A 14,097-nucleotide genomic window follows, 5' to 3' on the forward strand; every position below is an offset into this window, starting at 1 on the left:
AATACACAGTGCAATCATGCACCAAAAATGTCAATTATATCTACAGAAACGCCGGGGTTTTCCTGCAGCACTCTATTGCTTAGGACCTTAGCGTAAATGACACTAAAGTCTCTCTCATCCATCCATTGACAAAGAACATGACAGTATGTGGCGACCTGTAAATTTGGAAAGCCAGAACATTCCATATAATGAAAAATCCTTTCCTAGGTTAGAGGACGTAGGACCCAGTGTAAGTGAACATATGATGTAAATTTATTAACACTTACTAGGAAAGCAGATACTTGTCATTGCTTGTTAAATAAAAAAAAACTTACTTCAGGTTTATCTTCCCATGCTTACATTCTAACACAACGAACGAAGAATGGAAAGACGTAAATAAAAGCACATTTGCTCCTCTTTTGAGACCTTTATCCAAATAATTCTTCATGAATTACCAAATATAATAAAATACTAAAATAAATATATTTAGCACAGTCTGTCCAGTTTAATGTTCCATTCGGTGTTGCCCATGTGGCAGTATAGCGTTTTATCTTCATTAATATTCCAGCCACTCCGTCATGTATATGCAGTTAGATGGAGATATCTCACCACCTTCATGACAGTCATTAAATACCTGCAAGGACAAAACAACGAAAAATGAGTTTCCTCTTGTAAATTTATATTAAACATTTATGTTGATTTTTGGAAAAGCTGTCAAAAAGATGTGCAACGTGTTTTGCCTGAGTCACTATCCATAGGATAGAACTGAATTCAGATAAACTTTACATATCAACCTGCCCAAAGAAACATTTTGGTTTCAAAATTGCAGAAATTGTCGGAGATGTAACTTCAAGTTTTTGGGCCCTGATGGAAAGTTGTAGACTTAGACGTCGGAATAGCCTTTAGAAAGGCTATTTGTCTCTTACCTTTAGACGTGGTCTCCGCCGCGCCGTTCCTTAGAAATACCGGTTCTTACCGGTTTGCTGAGTTCTCCGCAGCAATGAGGGCGGGCCCCAGCGCTCAAACGGCGATGGGGGCGTCCCCACTGCTGCCCGAGAACCCGCTACAGCGACGCCTTCTTCTTCAGCTGCATCCTCCCCTTCTCTGTCATCTTCCTTCTTCGTCAGTTCTGAAGCCTGCGCAGTCTTGCCTTGCGGCCTCGTAAATATATCCGCTGGCCGGTACGCGCAGTTGGCTCTACCAGTGTCTCGCTGGCAGAGCCGACTGCGCAGGTGTCAGGGCTGACGAAGAAGGAAGACGACAGAGAAGGGGAGGATGCAGCTGAAGAATAAGGCGTCACTGGAGCGGGTTCTCAGGCAGCAGTGGGGACGCCCCCATTGCCGTTTGAGCGCTAGGGCCCGCCCTCATTGCTGCGGAGAACTCATTAGCATACCAGTAAAAAACGGCATTTCTAAGGAACGTCGAGGCGGAGACCACGTCTAAAGGTAAGAGACGAATAGCCTTTCTAAAGGCTATTCCGAAGTCTAGAGCACAAAAAACAGCATTTTAGTGGTAGAATCCCTTTAAGTCCATTTTATAGTACTGATATCTTGTTATGTCACGGAGGAACAGTTGGGCCACCTCAGACATCGCTGACAGTGATGTCACCGAGCATATCGTGCCATTCTTTTGGCATACTCCCAGTGGATAAAAATCAGTCCATGGTCATGTGATGAACACACAGGTTCACAGTAATCGAGACATCTGCCTGGTAACAAGCTGTGCACCTTTGTGTCCATCACATGACTATAGACTGTAATCACATGACCATGGACTGATTTCTGTCCATTGGCAGTAAGCAGAATGAATGACAGCAAGCAGAGATCTAGATAACCATGAGGAATTGATACAGAAAGTATATCAGAAAATTATACAACTTTTTATTCTACAAACAATGACATCGGTATGAAAGTGGCCAACCCCTTCAACATTAAAGACTGTGCCGACGTTCACTTACCGGACAGAGACCACAGGGTGTACGCACTAAGCCTGCTGGCTGTATGATTGGATTCACTGCTCTATAAAGCTTCATCTGTCCATCCACACTGCCCACTGTCCCCTCTTTGGCAGCGATTATGGTCATCTCCACTTTTCCGTCATAAATTAACGTGTTCAAGATGGTTTCTATGTCTTCCATTGATAGTTCAACCTAAAATGAAAAAGCAATTACTTGTACACAACATCTTGAGAAATAAAAAGAAAAAAAAAAGTTCAATGTGAAACATTATCATTCATGTATGTAATGAATATACTACCATTTATTAATTACAGTGCTCTAGAGATTAAATGGCAGGACCAATGTAGGAAGTCACAGGCCATAGAAAGATCAGAGCCTTCTACCGTCATCTCTCGTCCTGTACATCCTACAGTAACCCCAGCGGTGTGGTACACTTACAGGAAATATATGGGAATAGGATGAGATTATTTTATAACACAGGCTTTGTGTACATCAAAATATAAGAGTGTTCCTGACTCTTACCTTGCTGATACCAAGTTCACAGATGTATTTCCAAACTTCGTGTGATGAGGCAAAGGAGCTGTTCCTCTGGATCATTGGGTTTTGTTTACTGTCTCTGGCAGCTTCCGCCTGTCATAAGCAATGAACAATACTGGAAACATTCATGTACAGTGCAAGTAGTCAAAGGTTCATTCTCCTATTAGCCAAAACAGTACAAAAAATGCTGTGCCATTTGGCTGATAGCAACACTCGAGAATTTTGGTGCATGCCCTTTTTTTGGCAAAATTTGCAACTTTTTGTGCATTTGTGCCCCATAAGCCTCATTTCTCCAAAACCGGAATTAAATGTATATGCCGATGTAGATGTGAGGTTCAGGCGCAAAGAGGGCAGGGCATCGCAGCTATGTACATAACTATCAAGAAAGGTCTAGACATTAAAACGTGTTCAATATTTCCATATAGTGTACACAGACATAATCCACTGTGTGCAGGCAGAGCAAAAACTTCTGGTGGTACAAGGATCAAATCAATAAAACAATAACATATTAGTTAGGGGGGCCCGGAGGACTCCCAGCAACTTGTCTCCCATCCAGTGAATGGTAAGACGGCTCCATCAGGCAAACGACTATGATAGTTTGAATTGTCAGACATACCCATATGGAAGAGGTGAACAGGGTGATATAACATTGATACATAGTTTGTGGCAGATACGAACAATAAATCTGATCCCTGCACCTCTCTCCAAGCCATCCAGAGAAAGGGAGGGAATTAAATCTTTGCATCTGGCCTCCAATGGAAGAGAGGTATGCGTAAGTTTAGAGGAGAGCAAGTGAGCATATACAGTTAACACCAAACGCCCTGGGCCTCTATATCTCAGGACAGATCCTCTTTAAAGAGGTCATGGCTAAACAATTGCCATATGCCGACAAAAATGATTGTGTTATACAAAAAGTCTTCAAGATCCATTAAATTTGTGATGCGCAAATGTAAATTGTGCCCAAGGATGCATGCTGTGTCAGTGGTTACCCTCCAATATACACTATGTGATCAAAAGTATCCAGACACCTGGCTGAAAATGACTACAAGTTCATAGCGCCCTCCATCGGTAATGGAGGGGGCTTGCACCCCATGTTGTTTTGCGTGGCACTATCACAGCACAGGCCTACATTGATGTTTTAAACACCTTCTTGCTTCCCACTGTTGAATAGCAATTTGGGGATGGCGATTGCATCTTTCAACACGATCGAGCACCTGTTCATACTGCACAGCCTGTGGCGGAGTGGTTACACGACAATAACATCTCTGTAATGGACTGGCCTGCACAGAGTCCTGACTTGAATCCTATAGAACACCTTTGGGATGTTTTGGAACGCCGACTTCGTGCCATGCCTCACTGACCTACATGGATACCTCTCCTCAGTGCAGCACTCCGTGAAGAATGGGCTGCCATTCCCCAAGAAACCTTCCAGCACCTGATTGAACGTATGTCTGCGAGAGTGGAAGCTGTCATCAAGGCTAATGGTGGGCCAACGCTATATTGAATTCCAGCATTACCGATGGAGGGCGCCATGAACTTGTAAGTCATTTTCAGCCAGGCATCCGGATACTTTTGATCACATAGTATATAATGCGCATGTTTTTCTGATAGTGACATATGTCACAGGACCTCGTGAATCAGCAGTGGTAAATGAAGGACTGGTGCAGTTCTGCTAGTGGTCAGGTTCTTACTAATGTGGATCACTACTATCACTATTTATATCATTCATCAGGCCTTTGAATGCAAATTGTATTTTATTCTCACAATTCATATACATTTACCTTGGTCTGCAAAAACTTAAAGCATTGTTGGTTTAATACTTCTACAAATTCGGACTCAAAGTCTTGGTCACTATACCATGCGCCTCCAGTCACTGAGCGGTCAGGCTGTACATTATATAGCATGTACACCTTCTTTTTTGAGGCCTTGAAAAGAAAAAAAAAATAAATGACAATAAATTCTAATGTCCTAAAGAAATACTGCTAAAATCCTATTTGCTAGTATATCCCATTACTTTTTGACCAATTAGAGTTTAACCAATGGGACCCCTCCACCCCATTGATCCTGAGAAAGTGGAGGAAACCTTGATCATTTGCAGCAGTGGAGGAAACCATTCCACATCATGTCATCTGTAGTGGAGAGGCTAGAAAAACTCAGTACATTTCATTTCTAAGCTGTGCATACAATCCTGCTTAATGCAGCTCACTACTGAAATATCAAAAATCCTAGTACTGAATCGTATCCTCCTCCACAGTATAAAGCTAGCATTGAAAATTTGGTGCATTGTGCAACCCTACTTCTTACCGCAACTGACTTGACAGCTTTAATGAGTTTCTTGCTTTCCATGTTCTTCAGGATTTTGTTGATCTCAGTAAGTGGAAGATTACTTTTATATCGTATATCTCTGCTCCATATTCCTAGGAAAGATGAGCACATTACTAAAGATATGTATAAAACAGTGATACCTCTAAGAAACTAGGCAAAAATAGCCTTGAAAACTGGTCTTCTCTAAGAAGATGACTAGTATACACAGCATACAAAAATACATTTATTTCATTAGAACAAAAATAAAATATTACAACAATTTAAAATATTTAGAAACTCTTGCTGGGCCCTTGTCTTAGGATATTTTAACATGGCTGAATTTGAGGTGGACACTGCCTGAAAATCAGCTCTAAATTCTGCCTGAAACCTGAATTTTTCCTGTAAAGGCAGGTTCACATCTGCGCCAGGTCTCCAGTTTGGCCAATGCGGACAGTTTCTGTCTTCTGCCCCGTGAAACTGGACAGAATACGGAAAATCGGCGGTCAACTTTCAAACCCATTCTCCACGGGGACACCGATATTTTTACACAAAGTCGACCATGCAGGACTTTGTGTCCGGTTAAAAAAAAACGGTTTCCCCCGAGGAGAGGCAGAAGACGCACATGGGCGGTCACCTTTGCAAACCCATTCAAGTGAATGGGTTTGAAAGCCGACTGCCTGTCCAGTTTCGCGGGGCAGACGACAGAAACCAGCCAGATTGGCTAAACCGGAGATTGGGCGCAGATGTGAACCCATCCTGAATTTTTTCAGTAGCAGGACAAAAAAAATAAGCGCCAAGGCAATCATCAGGGAAATACCGCCTGGTAAGTTTGATGTGGAATTTGGTCAAGCGGAAAAATTCAGCTTCAAATTCCCGAAGCAGGGTAATATTCCTGAAGCTGAATTTTTCAGTTAGGAAAATTCCCTCCATGTGAACATACCCTAAGTTTGGATGGTCCTAAACCCTAAGGGGTGGTCCGCAGAGTAGTTTCACTGTACTAAAACATAAAATTGCAAAGACTAACAATACTAGAAAATACAGTCCTGTGATTAAGGGAAACTTGTCACCTACATTTAGGACACTAAGCCACTAGTCTGCACCATAAGTCCAATATATTGCTTGTGTGCGCAGCGGATAAAAAACAAACAAACAAAAAAACCTTGTACTTGCCTCCCAGTGAGCACTCCCAGTATAAGGCAAGGTATTTTTATACTCTGCACAAACAGGCTTTATATAGGAATATTTGTGACACTAAACCACTAGCCCCTATTAAACAGCTGATGGTTTACTGTCCCTATAGTTATACGACAGGTTCCCTTTAAAAATTGGAAGGTTCCACCATGCAAACCCCACCAATGATCACTTCTAACAAACCTCTATGAATGTTAGCTGTGACCATAAGTAACATTTTACAGAAATATTTGTTAGTACAAGTTTCCCATGTAAACTATTGAGCTACAACTGCAGTCCATAAGAATATTTTGAGTTGCATGTAGTACAGTGCGTTGTCGGCAGCTGTCACTGGAAAGTCAATGGAAATCCTACCCTAATATGTCTGCCTAATAACCATGCTAATGCTAAAATACACTTACTACTGTAAAAGCTTATACAGGCCGTATATTGCATAGACGCAGACAGTTAAAAGCAGACTTGGATCAATTCTTGCTCGTATATATTGCAATAGGGGAATAACACAAGATTAATAACGGAATAATTGTAGATAAACATACCTTTATTGCCAGCATCTTCAATAATCTGATATACTAACTTTTCCTGGTTATCAGAACCTTTCATTTTACTGCACACCAGAAAGTGAGGAGAAAAAAAAATAACAGGGTCATTTGCTTGGAAACGGTCTAGTCTAATGCGTTAGATATTATTGTGGAAGTGAAAAAAAAATGGAAAGCATAAACTACTGCAACACCTACATTTATATTGTCATGTGTAAAACTGTATTTTCTAACCGCCATATGATAGACTTCAAAATGATAAAGAAAAAAATTTTTTATGGGGATGGAAAAAAAAAAAACAACAAAAAAAAAAACAATTGATATTTACTCTACAGTTTAAAAAATATTTTCATATTTTGCATCATCAGATTAATATATCTCAATAATCCTCACCTAGCAGTTTGTGCGTCCTTCAGCCTGTACAATAGGCCGGTGCCACTTCTAAGCAGATCCAGCTGACCCTAGAGAGATGACATTTATTAATACATAAGTAAGAAGAAGGATGCACGTCACTCCACTGTGCTCAAATAGGGATCCCCCCCGTGATACAACTTCACAGGGACTTGATGCAAATTCAGTTAATTTATTGGTCATCAAATCAAACAATATGTAACGTTTTGGTTTTCACAATGAAACCTTCTTCAGACACCATAATAAAACAAAGACATAGGAAGTAGCCATGTACATTCTGATATACACAATGATAGATTAGATAGATAGATAGATAGATAGATAGATAGATAGATAGATAGATAGATAGATAGATAGATAGATAGATAGATAGATACCCCCAAACCAATCCTGATACATACTGGGCAGTTCATATGATGTAAACACATCTTGGAAAAAGTAATAGCTTAATGGAGGTAACCATACAGTGCTGTAGAGATGCTCACCACTTACATTAGTGTATGTCCACACTGAAATTATTTAATTTCTAAATTAACCTTTTTTTTTTTTTTGGGCATGCGAGAGAAAACCGTAGTGTCACGCAAACATGGAAAGAACATACAAACTCAGATGTTGCACTTGGTCAGGACCCTAGGGCTACAAGGCAACAATGCAAACCATTAAAACCTTTACAATTTTGTCTTTGGATTCCTCATTAGTATCTCTATTTGCAGTCATTCAGAAGATGAAAATATAAAGACCCAACGCTATTCATATCCACATATAGAGGCAGCGGCAGCAATGCTGCTTCTATTGGACATGGCAATCATATGATTGTTAATTCCAGGTAAGCAGCCGCTAGGTCTTATCAGCAAATAACTACTGGGGACTGATTTCCACTGTAACTGGGGTTCTTATAGTTACTGTGGAAAAATCCTAAAATTAAGAAAAAGAAAAAAAAAAAAAAAGATTTATATATATTTTTAACGTTTTAATAAAAAAAAAAAAAATAAAAAAAAAAGAAAAAGCCCCATACTTTGAAAACATTCATTTAAACGTCTAGCCTAAATAAAACTAAAAGCAAAAAATCCCTGTAAGAATGTACTCTTTGCATCCTTGGTTTTGGGGTGACTAATTTCAGCACCCAAGAAGCAAATTATGCTGTCTACTGTCAGGGGGGTGATACAGGGCTGGAACAGACGGTCCAAAGCCGCCCACCTGACAGTAATGAGCCTAATTAACATATTGAGTGTTGAAACTTAACTGCACTGATTGCTTAGAATAGTGCGGGATAAAGGAAAAAAGTGTAACTGGTGAAATCAGTGAAATATTAAAAAACGCAAAGAGAACCTTTCATGTCCTCTGACACAGGCGGTATTATATACTGCTAGAAAGCTGACGGTACGCTTTGCCGGTATGCTCCTGGGCACAAATATGCCTTAATTGTTAGAAGGGCCGGCCTTATAGCTCAGCATCATCTCTAACTAACGGCACCAATATCTCTGGCACCGGGACACATAACGGCAAAGCCAAGCGCACGCCAGATTACTAAAGTTATATAATATCGCCAGAGTCAGAAGACATGACAGGTCCTCTTTAAGACCTTTTCAGGCTTGGCCATTAAAGAGTTAAAACAGATAGGAATTAAAAGAAATTGCATTAGAGGGCTGCAAAACCAATGGACTCTTATTAAACTTACAACGGACAGCAAACGGTTAATAGCCATAGCTCTCTGTTTGGCTTCAATATGAGGCATCTCATTTTGGATAACTTGATCGGTGATTCCATGAGGGAACTGCTGACAGAGCTCGATAATCCTGAAATAGAAAAAGCAGATTCAGGCCTCATGCATATTACTGTGTGCTAGTTCAGTGTGCTATCCGGTTTTCGTCTGGATCGCGCACTGACCCATTCATTATAATGGGCACATACATACTTCTGTGTACTTGGTTAGCCACGGTAATACAGATGACACACTGACGCAATACTGGCCACTTTTGGGGACATATCACACTGATGCTGAAGACAAGATGATCACAGAAACCAAACACATGGTCTTGTGTGCATGATGCCTGAAGGTATATCCTGTGATACTGGCATATAAGATGTCGCTGCTCTCATCTGGAGGTACAGAGCTTATCTCCTGTGTTTCTTATTCTTGAAGTTTGTGTGGTTTTAGGTATTAAATTTGCACATTTCAGTAAAGAATGGCACATAATAGTGGAGGGAGCAGGACTTTGAAAAAAATGGACAGATAACAGGTATTAAAGGGATCCTATCATTGGATATCTTTTTTTTTTTCCTGAAAACACGTAGGAATAGCCTTAAGAAAGACTATTCTCCTACCTTTAGATGTCTTCTCGGCGCCGCCGTTCGGTAGAAATCCGGGTTTTCCTTGGTATGCAAAAGAGTTCTTTTGCAGCACTGGGGGCGGTCCCCAATGCTGCGAGAGAACTCTCCCTGTCTCTTTTTCCATCCTGGGTTTCAATCTTTTAGGCCACGGGCCGAGCTGACTGCACATGCCCAGGCCACAAGAAAATGGCCGCTTACCCCAGCTTACTGTGTAAGCAGCCACAAGAAAAGGGCCACTTACACCAGCTTACTATGTAAGCAACCACAAGAAAAGGGCCACTTACACCAGCTTACTGTGTAAGCGGCCATTTTCTTGTAGCCTGGGCATGCGCAGTCGGCTCTGCCCGAGGCCAGAAGAAGATTGAAACCCAGGACAAAAGACGACACAGGGAGAGGCCGTTCCAGAAGAAGATGGAGGCTTTGCTGGAAAGTTCTCTCGCAGCATTGGGGACGCCCCCAGTGCTGCGAGAGAATTAATTTGCATACCGAAGAAAACCCCACATTTCTACCAAACGGCAGCACGGAGAACACATCTAAAGGAAGGAGAAAAATAGCCTTTCATAAGGCTATTCCTACGTGTTATCGAGAAAGAAAAAAAGGGTATCCAATGATAGGTTTAAAAAAAAAGGGCACATTAATATCAGTTGTTAGTGTACGTGAATATCCTTTTATATACCATGCTTTTTTAGGTTTTTTTTTTTTTTAAACAGACCCTGTTATAACGGACATCCAATAGTAGTGTGAACACATCCGAGTCAGAGTCTCTGCTGAAAATTGTCCATGCAGGACTTTTCTCTACACCGATTTTTTATAAAACTCTCGGAAAGCAGATAAACACCCAACGGACTCCATTATAGCCTATTGAGTCTGCAGGTAACTGCTGTTTTGTCGGGCAGACCCGAACGATTAAGAGTTTGGTACAAATGTGAACCTAGCCTAAGTCTTTAGATTTAGATGGTTCAGCCCAAGACTGGCATGGCAATCTAGATATACACGGCTAAAAAGGGTCTTATTCACATTGTACAGTCAAACTGTGGTTATAACAAATTGTAGCAACGAACTGCAACTTGACTGCGCCATGTGAAAACGTCCTGACTTAAAGGAATGTTGAGGGAGTCTAAGTTTACTTACTACCTCCGGGAAGTTTTTTTTTAAGCTGGACCTAAGGATTCGGAGTAGTTGTGACTGGCTTTACCACAGTTTGCCAGCCCCGGTGAGAGGAAGCGCTCCCATCATGTGAGCCAGGGTGAAAACCAGCCCAGAAGCTCCAGGTGCAGTGTGAATAAATCCCAGGTTAAAAGATTGAGCACTGCTGGATTTTTGTTGGGACTAGAAGTCGTAGTCGCAAGACCCTCACAGGCACAATGTGAGTCCTGTAGGATGACACACTTTGGTTTGGTTATATAACAGGCATTGTGGCCAACGTCACCATGTAGCTATAGCCTATGGCGCTTGGGACCAGGTGCAATTTCACCCCCTCACGTGAAGCCCCTGGAACCGGAAACCAAGTTATGTGAATCAATTCCAACATTGTAGCAACTACTTGTCAAAGTTGATGTTCTCTGATCAAACAAGGGTTAATAACACACACTACAATACATGGACCTGCGAACATCTACTGGTTCTGGCTATTAACAAGTAAATTTACTGACACCCACTAAAAATGATTATCAGTAAATATAAGGACAGCAGTGCGCCTCCATATTAGACACCCCTGAACAGGTCAGTAAATATAAGGGCAGCAGTGCGCCTCCATATTAGATACCCCTGAACAGGTCAGTAAATATAAGGGCAGCAGTGCGCCTCCATATTAGATACCCCTGAACAGGTCAGTAAATATAAGGGCAGCAGTGCGCCTCCATATTAGATACCCCTGAACAGGTCAGTAAATATAAGGGCAGCAGTGCACCTCCATATTAGACACCCCTGAACATGTCAGTAAACATAAGGGCAGCAGTGCGCCTCCATATTAGATACCCCTGAACAGGTCAGTAAATATAAGGGCAGCAGTGCGCCTCCATATTAGATACCCCTGAACAGGTCAGTAAATATAAGGGCAGCAGTGCGCCTCCATATTAGATACCCCTGAACAGGTCAGTAAATATAAGGGCAGCAGTGCACCTCCATATTAGACACCCCTGAACATGTCAGTAAACATAAGGGCAGCAGTGCGCCTCCATATTAGACACCCCTGAACAGGTCAGTGAATATAAGGGCAGCAGTGCACCTTCATATTAGACACCCCGGAACAGGTCAGTAAGTATAAGGGCAGCAGTGTGCCTCCATAACAGACACTCCTGAACATGTCAGTAAATATAAGGGCAGCAGTGCGCCTCCATATTAGACACCCCTGAACATGTCAGTAAGTATAAGGGCAGCAGTGCGCCTCCATATTAGACACCCCTGAACAGGTCAGTAAATATAAGGGCAGCAGTGCGCCTCCATATTAGACACCCCTGAACAGGTCAGTAAGTATAAGGGCAGCAGTGCGCCTCCATATTAGACACCCCTGAACAGGTCAGTAAATATAAGGGCAGCAGTGCGCCTCCATATTAGACACCCCTGAACATGTCAGTAAATATAAGGGCAGCAGTGCGCCTCCATATTAGACACCCCTGAACATGTCAGTAAATATAAGGGCAGCAGTGCGCCTCCATATTACACACCCCTGAACAGGTCAGTAAATATAAGGGCAGCAGTGCACCTCCATATTAGACACCCCTGAACATGTCAGTAAATATAAGGGCAGCAGTGCACCTCCATATTAGACACCCCTGAACATGTCAGTAAATATAAGGGCAGCAGTGCACCTCCATATTAGACACCCCTGAACAGGTCAGTAAATATAAGGGCAGCAGTGCGCCTCCATATTAGACACCCCTGAACAGGTCAGTAAATATAAGGGCAGCAGTGCGCCTCCATATTAGACACCCCTGAACAGGTCAGTAAATATAAGGGCAGCAGTGCGCCTCCATATTAGACACCCCTGAACATGTCAGTAAATATAAGGGCAGCAGTGCGCCTCCATATTAGACACCCCTGAACATGTCAGTAAATATAAGGGCAGCAGTGCGCCTCCATATTAGACACCCCTGAACAGGTCAGTAAATATAAGGGCAGCAGTGCGCCTCCATATTAGACACCCCTGAACAGGTCAGTAAATATAAGGGCAGCAGTGCGCCTCCATATTAGACACCCCTGAACAGGTCAGTAAATATAAGGGCAGCAGTGCGCCTCCATATTAGACACCCCTGAACAGGTCAGTAAATATAAGGGCAGCAGTGCGCCTCCATATTAGACACCCCTGAACAGGTCAGTAAATATAAGGGCAGCAGTGCGCCTCCATATTAGACACCCCTGAACAGGTCAGTAAATATAAGGGCAGCAGTGCGCCTCCATATTAGACACCCCTGAACATGTCAGTAAATATAAGGGCAGCAGTGCGCCTCCATATTAGACACCCCTGAACATGTCAGTAAATATAAGGGCAGCAGTGCGCCTCCATATTAGACACCCCTGAACAGGTCAGTAAATATAAGGGCAGCAGTGCGCCTCCATATTAGACACCCCTGAACATGTCAGTAAATATAAGGGCAGCAGTGCGCCTCCATATTAGACACCCCTGAACAGGTCAGTAAATATAAGGGCAGCAGTGCGCCTCCATATTAGACACCCCTGAACATGTCAGTAAATATAAGGGCAGCAGTGCGCCTCCATATTAGACACCCCTGAACAGGTCAGTAAATATAAGGGCAGCAGTGCGCCTCCATATTAGACACCCCTGAACATGTCAGTAAATATAAGGGCAGCAGTGCGCCTCCATATTAGACACCCCTGAACAGGTCAGTAAATATAAGGGCAGCAGTGCGCCTCCATATTAGACACCCCTGAACATGTCAGTAAATATAAGGGCAGCAGTGCGCCTCCATATTAGACACCCCTGAACAGGTCAGTAAATATAAGGGCAGCAGTGCGCCTCCATATTAGACACCCCTGAACATGTCAGTAAATATAAGGGCAGTAGTGCGCCTCCATATTAGACACCCCTGAACAGGTCAGTAAATATAAGGGCAGCAGTGCGCCTCCATATTAGACACCCCTGAACATGTCAGTAAATATAAGGGCAGCAGTGCGCCTCCATATTAGACACCCCTGAACATGTCAGTAAGTATAAGGGCAGCAGTGCGCCTCCATATTAGACACCCCTGAACATGTCAGTAAATATAAGGGCAGCAGTGCGCCTCCATATTAGACACCCCTGAACAGGTCAGTAAATATAAGGGCAGCAGTGCGCCTCCATATTAGACACCCCTGAACAGGTCAGTAAATATAAGGGCAGCAGTGCGCCTCCATATTAGACACCCCTGAACATGTCAGTAAATATAAGGGCAGCAGTGCGCCTCCATATTAGACACCCCTGAACAGGTCAGTAAGTATAAGGGCAGCAGTGCGCCTCCATATTAGACACCCCTGAACAGGTCAGTAAATATAAGGGCAGCAGTGCGCCTCCATATTAGACACCCCTGAACATGTCAGTAAATATAAGGGCAGCAGTGCGCCTCCATATTAGACACCCCTGAACATGTCAGTAAGTATAAGGGCAGCAGTGCGCCTCCATATTAGACACCCCTGAACAGGTCAGTAAATATAAGGGCAGCAGTGCGCCTCCATACTTGGCCCCCCACAACACGTCAGTAAGAAGCCCAGCAGTCAGTAAGAGCTCACCTATTCTCTATCTCAGCCGCCTCTCCGCCCTCCTGCTTCACTTTCACCTCCGCCATCTCCTGGCTCCTCTTCGGGCTCTCCACGCTGCTCTATGCTGCCATTCACAAGAGTTTGCCGTCTCAC

The 14,097-nt window shown here is 42.9% G+C and overlaps 1 protein-coding gene across 1 annotated transcript; it reads right to left on the bottom strand.

The window, feature by feature from the left end:
* Nucleotides 1-213: 213 nt before the first annotated feature.
* POLR3F (RNA polymerase III subunit F) lies at nt 214-14,097 on the bottom strand. Its single transcript, XM_075266563.1, has 9 exons — nt 13,975-14,097; nt 8,597-8,714; nt 6,901-6,968; nt 6,508-6,575; nt 4,778-4,890; nt 4,255-4,398; nt 2,459-2,566; nt 1,937-2,128; nt 214-613 (listed from the first exon to the last, which is right to left on the bottom strand). Exons 1-9 carry the CDS (start codon nt 14,028-14,030, stop codon nt 536-538), a joined length of 945 nt encoding a protein of 314 aa, XP_075122664.1. The 5' UTR covers nt 14,031-14,097; the 3' UTR covers nt 214-535.

This window comes from Leptodactylus fuscus, chromosome 3 (assembly GCF_031893055.1).
Source record: "Leptodactylus fuscus isolate aLepFus1 chromosome 3, aLepFus1.hap2, whole genome shotgun sequence".
NCBI lineage: Eukaryota > Metazoa > Chordata > Amphibia > Anura > Leptodactylidae > Leptodactylus > Leptodactylus fuscus.